General features: G+C 45.0%; 1 protein-coding gene across 4 annotated transcripts in view; it reads right to left on the bottom strand.

Annotated features, from left to right (window-relative positions):
• The window catches only part of KIAA0232 (KIAA0232 ortholog), a 67369-nt gene that overhangs the window by 25056 nt on the left and 26917 nt on the right, over window positions 1-15396 (bottom strand). For 3 of the 4 annotated variants that reach the window (XM_039838230.1, XM_039838231.1, XM_039838232.1), the window contains exon 3: window positions 4228-4365. In XM_039838230.1, coding sequence (XP_039694164.1) covers window positions 4228-4365 — 138 coding nt within the window. Of the gene's footprint in view, window positions 1-4227; window positions 4366-15396 lie in introns of those variants that run through there. The other variant, XM_039838233.1, reaches the window with a different exon arrangement.

The following is a 15396-nucleotide window of genomic DNA, read 5'->3' as shown; positions in this document are numbered from 1 at the left end:
ACCGGCGGCAGCGGCTTCCTACTGGTTCCCAGTGCACCTCTGCCCCTCCGCCTGTGCGGCCTCGTCCCGTCCTGGCCACGCTCAGCACAGCATTTAAGTCAAGTCCTGTCCCCCGGGGCTCCAAACTCTCCAACCCTTCGGGCTTCTCAAAGGAAGAGCCAAGGTCCCCCCAGCGGCCCACAGGCTTCCCAGAATGCCCTGCCCACCCACGCCCGGGGGTGAGCGCAGGCTTCCCCAGGCAGGGCTGCCTGTGACAGCCGCGACGGCTGGCATTCTTGGCCTTCGGTGCCGCTGGCTTCTCAGGGGTCTGGCCTGTAGAGGGAGCACAGCATCGCCTTTTACGGCGTACACAGGGCGCCTGGTCCATTTAAGTGCTGGATGAGCGTTACTTATCAGTTTCGATGTTCTCCTTATTATCCAGAATGAATTAAATTCAAACGTTAGCATGCCAAGAAAAAGATATATGTATGTATATATGTACACACATACACACACATGGTCGAAATTAACCTTGAAAGTAAACTGCTAGGAAATACTTTACAAAAACCTTGTAGAGCATATGAACGTTCCATGTGTGAAATACTAAGAGGTCCTGTGTCCTTTTACTGGCAAAAAGAATTCTGCTGGTGGGCTTAGCTGAATGTAAGAATATTCTGCAGTGAGACCCCACATACCAGGGCACAAACCCTCCATAAGGCTCTGTGAATAATCCCAGATCAAGCAGTTACCCAGATAGCATTAGCAGCAACGCTATCACTTTCAAAGCTAACTTAACTGAAGTAAGTTATCACTGCATTCTGTCTTTATTTACTCCCCAAATAGGGCTTTGTTGGGTTTCCAGTCTTCTCAACCATTCCTAAAATGAGAGATGAAATACTAGCTTTGATTCAATTTCAAGTAGCTCGATAAAAAGAAAACGGAAATATAACTAATTATTAAAAACAATCTAAAAAGCTCTAACTCTGGCAATAGAGAAAACAGAACCAAGTAAACTTGAAGACTCAAAAACACAATAGCACAATTGAACATCCCACTTTATGTTTTTTAAAAGGGAAAAAGCGAGGTCTGCATATATGTGTGTGCCATGCCCACTGATTACAGACACTAAACACCCAGTTTAGCACATGTAGCTTCACGGGGGCTCCCCCAGGGGAGCTCTCAGTGGCCCGTCACTGGGGACACGTCGCTTCGCGGGAGCTCCCCCAGGGGAGCTCTCAGTGGTCATCACTGAGGACACGTCACTTCGTGGGACTTCCCCCCGGGGAGGTCTCAGTGGCCGTCACTGAGGGAGAGCACCGCTTCTCTTTACAGGACCCATCACCAACCGCCATCAAAGCAAATGCAAAATGTGTCACAAAAATGAGCACTCAGAGAACTGTGTGTTACCCACGTGTGTAAACACAGGGAACCAGCAAAGGCTGCACCAAGGCCAGGTCTGCTGGGGGAGCGAGCACCACTGCGTGCGGATCCTCACAGGTGCTGCCAAATTTTAACCCATGTATAAAATTAAATTTTGGCACAACTGAGTTTCCACACAGTTTTGGTGATGTCTCTCAGACAAAATACTGGGCTGAATGGGTCAAGAGATATGCTGTAAGGTGGGTACCGCTTACTGCAGGGATAGGGTGGGGCGCAGTGTCACATGACAAGTATGTAACGGTGGAGGCAGAGAAGCGAGCCGTTCTGCTTAAACCATGACGCAGTGAAGGGTCTGATAACGGCAGATACTTTTACAGAAACAGCACTACACCCGCAAGTCACACGTGCACACATGGAAGTAACAAGAGATCCTCTCACGTGTAACGGTGAACATCACCTCTGCCTGCCTGCCTGCCACCGCATCATCCACGTTATTATCTTCAATGACACTGTAAATTTGTTTGCGGCTTTTGAACCTGAGAAGGCAAAAAGCACAGAACCACGAACACTGCCATCCTCAGTGTTTAGGAAATGAACCACATACTCGCATGCAAACATTCACTGTGGCCAAAACATAAAACAAAATGAAATTTCTGCTCTATAACATCCTATGCAGGGTCTTTTTGCTTCTTTCTTTTCACTGAAGCCGCAAGACAGATTCTAGAAAGAAAAGCCAGGGACACACAGACAGCCTACAATTCATAACTGACCACAGTGATTCCTTTCTACTCTGACAGGCCATAATTAAAGGGGTCCTTTGCAAGTTCTTTCCACTGGCCCTCCAAGAGCCAGGAGAGATGGCTTCATGGGCCTGTACACTGCTGCACAGCAGCCCGCAGCTCGGGAACAGGGTGCTGGGACTTGGGGACCTCCTCCTTCCTCTTCATTCACCCCCAATCTCTCGCCAAACTCATGAGAGATTTTAATTTGATAAGATTAAAAAACAATCATTGTTAAGAAAAAGCAATGTAACTTTTTAAATATAAAATGAGAAGGAAAAAATAAGATGGGACAAATATGCCCCACTGGGTCTGAAAGCAAAACTCGCGCCTTGACGGCCAGGCAAAGGGAAGCGTCCTTCCAAAGCAACAACGCAGAGCAGCAAAGGTCTTCGCAAGCCACTGTCCTCGCCCTGCGCGGCCTCCACGTCACCGCAAACTGCTTTCGGCACACCCTGCTCACCAGGATGGCTTCCACACACACGCGATGAGCCACAGGGGCTGGGTCTGGTGTACTACAGTAAGGTGGGTGCCCATCCGACTCCTTGCTCACGGCTGCCTTCAGCAGGCCTTGTTTTCACGCAGCTTCACTGTGGGTCGAGGGCTGGAGCCGTCTCCCAGCGACGTGGGTCCAAAGCAGAAACAAGATCCTTTCCCCGGCGGAGACTCCCCGCTGCTGTTTGCCTCCCAACCATGACTCAGCAGCTTCTTTGGACTTTGCTCAAAGAATTTACCTGAACTAACCTCTCACTTTTTAAAACTGTATGCGTCTTAATTCCTGTAAAAGCTCCGAATTACTTTACCAATCTACTCCCCTCCATGTCATGTAGAAACAGACGCCTTTTAGGTGACTGCCTGATCCTCCTCCTCTCTCTGAGGGCTGCTCATCACTCACAGCGCTTGCTGTGGGAGGGGACCGAGGGGACTGCCAGGCAGCTCTGTCCCTTCCCTGCAGCTTAACAAATCAGGGTGGGCACCAGGAGATGAAGATGGGCAACCCGCAGTCCGGCCCAGGAGCACGGGCGGCACCGGCGGGCAGACAGAACCACTGCAACTGCGAGGGTGCGGGTCCAGGCGGGAGCAGAGACCAGACACCAGCGGCCCTCGCGGCGGGGTCGGCCCTCGCACGTGGCCCTCGGCAGGGTGAGACACGGCTGGGAAAAGGCACACGTGGTAGGTGGCCGCCAGACAGAATCACTTCTGGATCGTCCAATGTAGCAAAGCTGGTTACCCCGACATCAGACCACTAGATGACTGGGTTCCGGAAGGAAGTTTCTGGATGTCAGGAACCTCTCTAGATACTCTGCGTGACTCTCTCAACTTAACTCTGCATTATAAAGGTCTGTAAGGCACGCTATCTCAAGTTGCACAGTAAAAGCAAAATGATTTTCTAAGTAGTTATGATCTCGGAGATCACATCTTATAGTGAGCAGCAAAATAAAAATTCATAGTATTTACTTCAGCAGATGTCATATTCTAAGACTATTTTGTTATTTCAGGATGCTGAAGTACATAAAGTGTTAAAAAATAAAATAATCTTATATTTTCTAAAATACAAACTAAAAATTATAAATCAGAAGAAAATACAGTGTTCTTAAATTGTTAGAACTGCTATCCTACTTCTGGGAATGTATCCAAAAGAAATAATATAGACCATGGAAAAAGCCGCACGTGAAAATATCCTAGAAATGATAACGAAAAATCAAGAGTAAGCTAAATACCTAGTAATAAAGAGTACATGATATTGCTGTTGGAATATTATTTGATTAAATATAACTCAGCCACTAAAAAGAATAAAAATAATATAGTAACAAGATGAAATATGTTAATGGGGAAAAAAACATAAAATTTTGTGCATAGTCTAATTACAATAATACCTATTAAAAATATGTTACATAAAATTCAATATATATATTTAAAACGCGTTAAAGGAAAAAGTGATAATGTTTGTTTATGTTACAGTGGTAAGATAATGAGTAGTTAATTTTTCTAAGTCTTTTTTGGTCAAGATGTTATATTTGTAAACTTTTAAAAAACACCTCCCTCTTTTTTTCTCCTTGTAAGTATTAGAAATAAGATGTAAACTTACTTCATCAGAAGCAGATCGAAGACACTGGACAGCAGCCTGTTTTTTCATTTCTTCTAGAGTTAGATCTGAACACTTTTTCTTACTCTTTCCCCATTTCTTATAAGCTCCTTTCTCCCAGCCCAGGAAGATGTCATTCTCCTAAAATAAGGTGGGACAAGTTTCAGTGATCAAGACGAACAAGTTTCAAACGCTATTACCTTCTATATACTTGTACGTACGTTCCCCTCCCAAATACAGTCATTCATACAATGGTACACACTAATAAGAGACCACAGGATACTGTCCATGGAGAACTTCGGGATAATCCATCTGTCTGGTATCTATTATTGAGATTATTATTTATGATTTATTATAGATAATCTTAATAAATTTGACCCACTTAGATTTATAGGAAATGCTAATAAACAACTCGGACATTTGTGTGTAAATCAAGTGTCACTTAGATTTCAGTATTAGTCCTGAACTATGCGCACAATTGAACGTCCTCTCTCCTGTACGTCCCGCTCACCGACGGTGAGCGCTGCTGTTAGCATTAGATTTTAACGGTTAACAGTTAAACGGTCCAATCCCTATCTCTGTATCTTGTAGTCTAAAAAACAGATATAAAATATTTTATGTTACTATTTGAAGTTGAGTTTTTCCTTTGATTATATAATGCCCATTATAAAAATCTGAAGAATTTTGAAAAGTAGGAAGCAAGCAAATCATCCACGACCCTAACACTCAGTGAAAACTAGAACGATTTGGCCTGTGGCATTTGGGAGACTGGGACTTTTGAAAATTAATGTTTTAATATCTTTGGCTACTTAGTTTTGTCTTTTAAAAAGCCTTTATTTGATAAATTATGATTAAAACCAGTGGAGAGACGACAAGGAAAAAAAAGATTAGCTAAATTAAGACAATGGAAAAATTAAGAAAATTATTTAGAAGAGTACTTAGCCTACAGTGGGCCCTCAGGAAATAGATATCAATAAATGGATGAGAAGGAATAAAGAAGGAAAAGCATAACAATAATTCACTCAAAAGATCTGTGAGGACAAATCATAAACCATCTAACCCAATTTTTACTTTGATCCAATACAAAACAACTACTTTTATGCCGACGGATTAAGAATAGGAGAAGGATCCTCCACCCGCCATAATTAGCACATTTCTTACTTAATTTCTTGGGCACGTCTGCAGATCTCATGAACCTGAAAAACATATTTTCTGGTTGAGTGGAGTCAATTCCATTTTCCAAGGGAAAATGCGTGACAGCCAAGTAGGAACTATCGGTGTATTCCCACTTATCTGATGTGTCTGGCTGGACCACTCTGAAACCTGACATTCTGTGCCAAAGACGTCTTTGGGACATAGGGCTTGTCCTTTAATGGGAACAGGGGACAGAACCGTAACGATGTAGACCCAAAGCTTCTGAAGGCAGAGAAAAAGGCTGTAATACTCCCTCTTGCTCATAGTGCATAAATGAGGTGGAAACAGGACTCCTTTTCGTATGAGCAGCTGAGACTGGCTCTTGACTGCACGTTATAAACAGGTTTCTCTACTGAAGCTGTCCTATAGCTCAGCAGAGGTAGCACATACTCAAAAGTCTTAATTAAGTTTCATTAGACGGAAGGGACTTTCAAAATTACATGGACATGCAGTCCTCCAGAGGGCAGTTTGACAATATATATCAGACACCTTAAACATGTACATGTACTTTCAATCCGGTAATTCTGCTTCTAAAGAAATAGGCACCAAGGTGCACACAGGTCTCGCCGCAGCGATGTTGAGCCTGCACCTGTCGATATGGCAAACTTGCAGAGACAACCTAAACATCAGATGCAGAGGGCTTGGTTAAATCGCCGATTCATCCAGGTGATATCATAACCACTAAGGAGATCACGAAGCATATTTATTGACCTGGAAAGCTATTCACAATATAATATACGCAAAGTAACTTGTACAAAAGTATGATCTCATGTCTAGTTAAAAACACGCACCCATTAATATGCATTAAAAGGTCTGAGAGAAACACACTAAGAGGTCGCCAAGAAGCTTGTCTCTTGGTGAATAGGTGTAGGACAATGATTGTTTTTGCAATTAGGTCATATTCCTTTAATAGTCAAAAGGGTTTTGTTTGTTTGTTTGTTGATGGAAAACCTGTAAGAACAGACACATGAGAGAAGAGACGAGCTCCTGGAGACGGCCACGGGAACGGCTATGCGGCATCGGCTTTCCGTTTCCCGTCTGGTGTGTCTTTATTTAGGAAACACAAAAGACGCCCATCTTTTTCTTGGTCTGGTTGGTAAGCAAAGGCTTCCTACAGAAGAAGGGGCCACGGAGGCAGAGTCTTAAAGAGGGAGCAGAAGTCTGGGCTGGAGTGAAGGGGGATACCAGGTGGTAGAAAGAATGGGACGAAGCAAGGGACAGAAATCTTTTCCTACAGGGTTCGGAGAGCACAATTCAGTGGCTTTTAGAATAATCACAGGCTATGCAACCATCACCACTACCTAATTCTCAAACATTTTCATCGCCCCAAATGGAAAGCCTGTCCCCACCAGCAGTCACTTGCTGGCTTCGTGTACTGTGTGAATATATTATAACTTATTTAACCAAGAGCATTGAACAAATAATCAGGTCTTAAAAGAACATAATATAAAAAATGTTCAGGGTATTTCTACTTTACTGTTTTTAGTCTCCTGTGCTGTACTAATTAAAAGTCCACTTAGACATAAACATAAAACATTAGACATGTAAAATATTACTCAGTAAACTCAAGCATGAGTTTTCAAACTCACAGTCTTAAAGACAGAACCCAATTACCCAGCACCAAAGGAAGGCATGGCAAAGAACTCTCGGCATGGGGGTCTGTCTACCAGGCACCTTCTCAGACGTGAAGGTGACGTGAGGCTCGAGTCTGACGGCCCTCCCCTTGCTGCCTTCTAAAAGGGAACTGGGAACTGGGGGAAGAAAAAGAACGCGACATTCTGAAATACAGCTGGGATCAGTGACGTCTGCTGTTCGCTGCTGGGTATCCACCCTGCCTCCCACGCCTTCCCACTAACAGCGTCCTAAAATACCGAAACCACGATGTCTTTGAATGGGACGAATGCCACCCCCATCTTTGGGCCCTAACTGGCTTCATACAAATCAGCGTGTTTTATCCCTTTGGCCACAGAGATTGGCTCAGAGAGGCACGTGACCCAAAAGAAACAAGCCCAAAAGGGGGAGGGGGGTGGTGTTGCTGGGTGTGCAGGGCACACAGCCTCCAGGTAGTGCGTGAGGAGAAAGGTGTTGTGCTCATTGTCATTTGCCCTCTATCCCCAGGGAGCTGGCTGCAAATCCAAGCTGACAGCGGGGTGTGAGGGGAATGGTGGGTGGAGAGAATGAGGGGGAGGCTTACGGGAGGCAGGGCAGAAACCCGGAGGCCACCAAGAAGCCGCGTCAGGTCAGGCCGGGGCCAGCCCCACTTAGGAACTCAGAGTTACGTGAAATTTGGTTCCCAACCCCGGCCGATTTGGGCCCAAGTTTTGGCTACCCGTGACTGAAAGGTACACCTAGAATTTGAGGAAAGGCCTCAGTAATAAATCCACTTCTCACTGCTCCAAAGTACAATTTGCCTCTAAAAAATGAGTGGCTCCAGCGAAAGGAGCATGATTTCCCCCCACTGCTCCATTCCCCCAACTAGGTCTCAAGCCAACAGCGCGCTCCCCGGCCTCCTGCCTTCAGCTGCCCGACCAGCTCGGCCACCGCCACACATGCCACTTGGTACTGCTGGCTAAATATAGCAACGGGTCTTTGTCTCCGGGACTAAAATATAAATCCCCTAGCACAGCAGAGCAGGTTCCTCAAAATCGGCTTCCTGCTTGCCTTTCCCAGCCCAACCCCTCCCGTCCCTCACTGTCCTCCGCTGGCCTGCCTTGTAACTTCAAGCCCCTTCCTGCTTCTGTGACCTCATATGCACCCTTCCTCTCTTCAAGACTGTTGGACCGCCATCTCCGCTGTCATTCCTACTGCCACGGTCCCCGTGCACAGGCCCGCAAGCTCTGTACAGCCAGAGCATTTTAAAGATCCCCGACTGGCAGCTGTCCCTCAGGGACCCTCCCTAGTAATTCTCGATTCCTGGTGCTGCCGCAGTGCCCGGCACGTCACAGGGATTCATATAGTGAGTGAAAAAGCAGAAATGTGCGTTAAATGCAATACTTACATTTAAAACGTCTCCTCTATTCCATAAAAATCTTATTATGGTAACTTAGGGAGCTGGTGGACATGAACCTATGTGCCCATCATTAGCACTATCTCCTACTCGAAATCTGTTTCCATATTCCTTATTTGTAAAGTTAATCTGATGAATGTCCGTGGACTGAACGTTTGTTGAAACGCAGTACATGCAGTGAGATGCCGGGGGAACCCAGGAGGGGTGGGATTTTTGGAGCTGCTGCTGTTAAAGATCACACTAATTTGTCAAGGCTAACGTGCACGCACTAGCTTTTCCAAGCACTGAAAGGCTACGCCAGTGGCATGTGCTGCAGGAGTGTGTAACCAGGGGCCGGAAGAACACGTGGCCCCCAGACACGAGTGCTCAGTCTCACCCAGGAGTCAGAACTAGGACTATTCTCACTTAACCTGTGGACAAACAGATAATATAACAATTCAGCTACGTTTCTAGAATGATGGACTCTGAGCTAAAAGATTCAGTTAGGGGGCTTAAAAGAAAATGCAACAAAGGACAGTAATCAACACAGTATGGTAATGGCATCAAGACAGACACAGGCCATGGAACGCGACGGCGAGCCCAGAAACAGACCCTCGCACAGATGGACAGGTGATTTTCCACAGGGATGCCCAGACAATGCAACAAGGACGGTCCGCAACAAATGGTGCCGGGAAAACTGGATATCCCCACGCAAAAGAAGGAAGCTGGATCCCTACTTTGCACCGTATACAAAAATCAACTCAAAACGGATCAAAGATTTATGTGTTAAGAGCTAAAACTATAAAACTCTTAGAAGAAACACAGGGCAAAGCTTTGTGGCATTGGATTTGACAATGATTTCTTGGATATGACACCAAAAGCACAGGCAACAAAAGAAAAAATAGTCAAACTGGGCTTCGTGAAAATTAAAAAACTTTGTGCACTAAAAGACACTATAAACAGTGAGACGGCAGCCCACAAGAGAAAATATCTGCATATCACATATCCGATAAGGAGTTAGTACCCAGAACACAGAGAACTCTAAAACTCAACAACAAACCACCAGATTAAAAAATGTGCAAAGGACTTAAGTAGATTATCATCCCGAAGAAGAGAAACAAATGGCCAATAAACATATGAAAAGCCGGTCAACATCACTTCATTATTAGGCGAAAAATGCAAATCTAAACTGTAAGGGGATACCACTTCACACCAATTAGAACGGCTACTATCAAAAACAAACAAACAAACAGACAGAAAATAACAAGTATTGGCGAGGATATGGACAAATTGGAACCTTGTGCACTACTGGTGAGAATATAAAGTGGTGCAGCCACTGGCGGTTCCTCAAAAAATTAAAAACAGAATTCCTACAAAATCCAGCAATTCCACTTTTGGGAATATATCTCGCAAAATTAAAAGCAGGGTCTCAAAGAGAAATCTGTGTACCATGTTCACAGCAGCATTATTCACAATAGTCAAAATGCAGAGAAAACCCGAGTGTCCACCGACAAATGGTTAAGCAAAACGTGGCATATCCACACGACGGAATATTATTCAGCCTGAAAGAGAGGAAACTGTGACACATGCTAGAACATAAGTGAACCCTGAAGACATTATGCTAAATGAAATAAACCAGCCACAAAAAGGCAAATACTGTACGATTCCACTAATACGCGGCACGTAAGAGTAGTCAGAATCGTAAAGACAGAAAGCAGAGCGGTTGCCAGGGGCCTGTGGGGAGGAAAGCGGGAATTATGCATGAGTGGGTTGAGAGTGTCAGTCTTACAAGATGAGAGGAGTTACGGGGACGGACGGTGCTGACGGCTGCACAACGGTACGGACACATCTAACACCGCTGACCTGTACACTTAAAAATGGCTAAGATGGCAGGCTGTATGTCGTGTGTGTTTTACCACGATAACATGGGGGGAGGGGTAGGAACTGCAGTAACTTCTCCAAAGGGCAGGCCCCAGAGTGTAGCCCCAGAGAAAAATTAAGTAGGAAAGAGAACTGAGAATGGAGGCTTCTATTTTAATTCAGGTGGTCAAGAACGCCTGAAAGTAAGACACGAAATAAACATCAAACTAAACAAGGAAACAAATGAACACCCTCCTTTGAAATATAACTGGTGGGCAACCCATGAAAGAAAAAATGGATAAGCTGAACTTCATTAAAATAAAAACTGCTCTGCAAAAAACAATGTCAAGTGGGCTAGAAGACAAGCCACAGGCTGGGAGGAAATATCTGCATAAGACGCATCTTATCCAAAATATACAAAGAACCCTTAAAACTCAGTAAGAAAACAGACAACTCAATTAGAAAATGGGACAAAGACCTCAAGAGACACTTGACCAAAGATATAGAGACAATTAAGCATATGAAAGTGGCTCCACATTACATGCCACTAGGGAAATGCAAATCAAAACGATGCAATACCACTACACATCTTTAAAATATCCAAAATCCAGAACACTGACACCACCATGTGCCAGCGAGGACGTGGGGCAGCGGGATGCTGGGTCTCTGCTAGTGGGAATGTACAATGGCACAGTCCTTTCAGAAGGCAGCTAGGTGGCTTCTTACAAACCTCGACAGACTCCTACCGTTCAATCCAGCAGTCAGGCTCCTTGATGCGGACCCAAAGGAGCCGAAGACTCACATCCACACAAAACCTGCACACAGATGTTTACAGCAGCTTTACTCATAACTGCCTGAACTTGGGAGTAACCAAGATGTCTTTCAGTAAGTGAATGCATAAATAAACTGTGCTATATCTAGACAATGGAATATTATTCAGCACTAAAAAGAAATGGGCTGTCAAGTCATGAAAAGCCACAGAGGAACCTTAAATGCATACACTAAGTGACAGAAGCCAACTGCAAAGGCTGTATCCTCATGACAAAACTACACAGGGGGCCGGTGGGGAATAGGTAGAGCACAGGGGATTCTCAGGGCACTGAAACCACTCTGTGTGACACCATAATGACGGATACATGTCAGTACACATTTGTCCAAACCCACAGAATACATAAAACCAAGAGTGAACCCTCGTGTAAACTATGGACTTAGGGTGATTATGTGCCAATATATGTTTATCGATTGTAACAAAGGTGCTATTCTGGTGCTAAATATTGATAATGGGGGAGGCTATGCACCTGTGGGAACAGCGGGTATATAGGGGACTCCGTATCTTCCTCTCAACCTCACTGTGATCCTAAAATTGCTCTAAAAATTAAAGTCTTTTTTTTAAATTACAGTTGACATTCAATATTTTATATTCGTTTCAGGTGCACAGCACAGTGGTGAGACATCTATATAATTTACGAAGTGATCCCCTTGATTCGTCTGGTCCCCAGTCTAGTCTCGTATACAGTTATTACATTACTGGCTATTCCCTATGCTGTACTTCACATTCATGTGACTCTTTTGGAACTGCCCATTTGTACTTCTTAATCCCTTCACACCCTTTCCACCCAGCCCCTCAACTCCACTCCCATCTGCCAACCCTCAGTTTGTTCTGTTATCTCTGAGCCTGTCCCTGTTTTATTTTGTTCTTTAGGTTCCACATATGAGATCTTATGGTATTTGTCTTTCTCTAACATATTTCACTTACCACAATACCCTCTACGTCCATCCATATTGTCGCAAATATAAGATTTCATTCTTTCTTATGGCCAAATAATATTCTACTGGATATATGAGCCACATCATCTTTATCCAGTCATCTATTGATGGACACCTAGGTTGCTTCCACGCCTTGGTTATTGTAAATAACGCTGCAATGAACGCAGGGCTGCACATATCTTATCAAATTAGTGTTTTGGATTTCTTCAGATAAACACCTAAAAGTGGAATTGGTGGGTCATGAGGTAGGTCTATTTTTAATTTTTTGAGGCAGTGGTCCCCAACCTTTGTGGCACCAGGGACCAGTGCTTCTAGGAGACTCTAACGCCTGAGGATCTGAGGCAGAGCTGAGGTGGTGACATTGGCGCAGGGGAGGGGAGTGGCTGCAGATACAGATGAAGCTTTGGTGGCCCGCCCACCACTCACCTCCTGCTGTGCAGCCCAGTTCCTAACAGGCCACGGTCCTAGGTCCTATTGGTGTGGTACTGGTCCACTTCCCAGGGGTTGGGGACCCATTTTGAGGAATCTCTATACCGTTTTCCATAGTGGCTGCACCAGTTAGCAATCCCACCAACAGTGCACGAGGGCCACCTTTTCTCCACATCCTTGCAAACGCCTGTTTGTTGATTTATTAATGACAGCCATTCTGAAAGGTGTGAGGTGATATCTCATCGTGATTTTTAATTTGCATTTTTCTGATATTAATGATGTTGAGCATCATTTCATATGTCTACCGGCCATCTGTATGTCCTCTTTGGAGAGATGTATATTCAGGTCCTCTACCCACTTTTAATTGGACTGTTTGGGTTTTTTGGGGTTTTTTTTTGGTGTTAAGTTGCATGAGCTCTATATAGATTTTGGATATTACCCCCTCACTGGATGTATCATTGATGAATATCTTCTCCCATTCAGTAGGTTGTCTTTTCATGTTGCTAATGGTTTCCTTTGCTGTGCGAAAACTTTTACTCCCATTTTTTATTTTTTCTTTTGTTTCCCGTGCTCTAAAAATTAAAGCCTTAAAAAAAAAAAAAAGAAAAGAACTGGAAGCAGACCAACTCCCCGGCCCAAACTAACAGAAAAGGCAGATAAAATACAAAACCAAACCAAACATGCAAAGCCTGCGCTAAGGGATCAGAGCCCAGACGGAGCGCCCAGGCCTCGAGGACGGAGGGCAGACGCCAGCACAGGGCGCTGGCATCTGAGGCGGCTTGCCCCCTCGGGAAAGGCACCCATCCTAGGCCCAGGGCAAGGGGCTGAGAGAAAGGTGGCCCTTTAAGAGGCAGAGAAACCAGCGGAGCCGGGGGCCTCTCCCAGGGCTGGGGAGACAGAACCAGAGACAAAGGGACCAGAATCCCAGGAATCGGAAGGGATGGGAAACAGCCCGCACTCTGTGGGCCGCCCCGGGACACGCGAGGGAGTCTGAAGCCGTGTGGGGCCTGCGGGGCTCCTGCGCGGCCGGCGGTGCTCTATCATTTATCCAGGTAAAATCTCGGAGATACGACCTTTGTGCAAGTTCGCCCGTCTCACCCTTTGCTGTGTGCGTAAAATGCTAAGGGGGAAAAGCCCTCTTTTATTCTTGTACAGAATTCACAGTTGCTCCCCATCTGCAACAGTTAATGAAATTCTGGGAGTCTCAGGACCTAAAGAACAGCAATTCTAACGTCGTGAGAACACTGAAGCGATCCCGGATGGAGGGACCATCATCAGAGGACGATTTCGGGGGAGGTCTGCAAAGACGAAACGCCCGGAAGCAGCAGGGAACGAAATCCTGGAGGGAGAGGGTAACGCTGGCAAACGGCCCCAAACCCTAGAACGCAGGACAGCCAGGGGATGTTCCTAAAACTTAAGTAGAAACTTATAAAAAGAAAGTGCTACTCTGTACATGGGTATTCAGAGAGGACTTTTTTTTTTGATGGTCGGCACCCTCCCGAATCATTCCAGATTTCATTTGCGGGACCAGCCTCTCCGATCCCTAGTCCCTATGGTTTCAAGTGCTTGCAGCCCAACCACTGAAGTCCCCTCATCTAGAAGTCAGGTCAGGGACTGGTCACACACAAATGAGGGTGGAAGTCTGGGTCTGCAGCCAGAAAGGGAGGGGTGAGGCTTGAGAACAAAGCAAGAGAGACGCCCCTGGATCGCGCGCACGTAATCAACAAGCTGATGATGACACAGAGAAGAGTGGCCAGCTTTGCGGTGGCGACCTGGAGGACACCGTCTGCACCAAAGGTCAGCACTGCCAAGATGAGACAGACAGACTTCATGTGCTGGGAGGCATGGAAGAGAAGGGACCGTCATCGATCATGTGATGTTACCGCCATAAGAGCATAACCTGACTCAAAACAGGAGAAAACATCAAACGCAAAGGGACATTCTGCAAAAGCGGCCTGTGTGCTTCGAAATGTCAACGTCACGAGACACGAGGGAAGATGAGGAACCAGTGCAGGTTAAGGTTAAAGGAGAGTAAAAACGTGTGACCCCTGAAGTCAGTCAATATATGACCTGAGATCAGATCTAGACGAGGGAAACAGTCACAACGAAAGAAGTTATCGAGACAATTGAAAAAAAAAGAGACGGTATGGTCCGTGATACTGTGTCGATGTTAACTTTCTTGAATTTTATAATTTATTACAGCTAAGAAAGAGTCCAATTCCTTAAGAAAAATATGCTGTTTTATTTAGGATAAGTGAGCATTAGAAGGAGAGGAGAGAAATACAACAAAAGTGGGAAAATGTTAGCAACTGGAGACCGAGTGAAGATTCCATGAGCGTTCTTTGTACTATTCTTGCTATTCTTCTGTTTGAAATTATTTCATAAGAAGTTTAAATGTGTTAAAAAGATGAATATATGATTTCTGCCCGTAAGACTCTGACCATCTCCTGGGAAAGATAACGCAGTCTAATAGTATAACGAAGAGCTCTACAGCAGAACAACAGCCAAGACCGAAGACGAAACTGTGTGCAGAGAGTTCACGGAGAAAGGTGAGGTGGACCTTGAAGGGTCAGAAAAGTAGTTCATATTTACATTCTAAAATGATAGGGAATTCCTGATTATCTGAGAGTGTGTTTACCAGAGTATGGCAAACATGACCAAAAGAAAAATAAAAAGGAAATCATGGAAATAAAATCACTGGGACACAACTGTACTATCTACGCATTGGAAGGTACTTGTCTTCTAGAATTTACACTACTCGGCTGGTGCCACAACTGCATTTACAACCCTGCTCAATCCGAGTTTACCTGTAACCGTTAGTTATTTAGCCTCGACCAGGAGGGTTGATCAGCCTCATTTCCTACCTAATCATCCCGGACAGCTGAGACCAAAGTCACGTACAGACGCTGTTTCTTAGAGTCTAAGAACTCTTTAGG

Source organism: Pteropus medius, unplaced genomic scaffold (assembly GCF_902729225.1).
Source record: "Pteropus medius unplaced genomic scaffold, Ma_sr-lr_union100, whole genome shotgun sequence".
Lineage (NCBI taxonomy): Eukaryota > Metazoa > Chordata > Mammalia > Chiroptera > Pteropodidae > Pteropus > Pteropus medius.
Note: the sequence above shows the minus strand (reverse complement) of the source record. Positions and strands in the feature narration are given on the sequence as shown.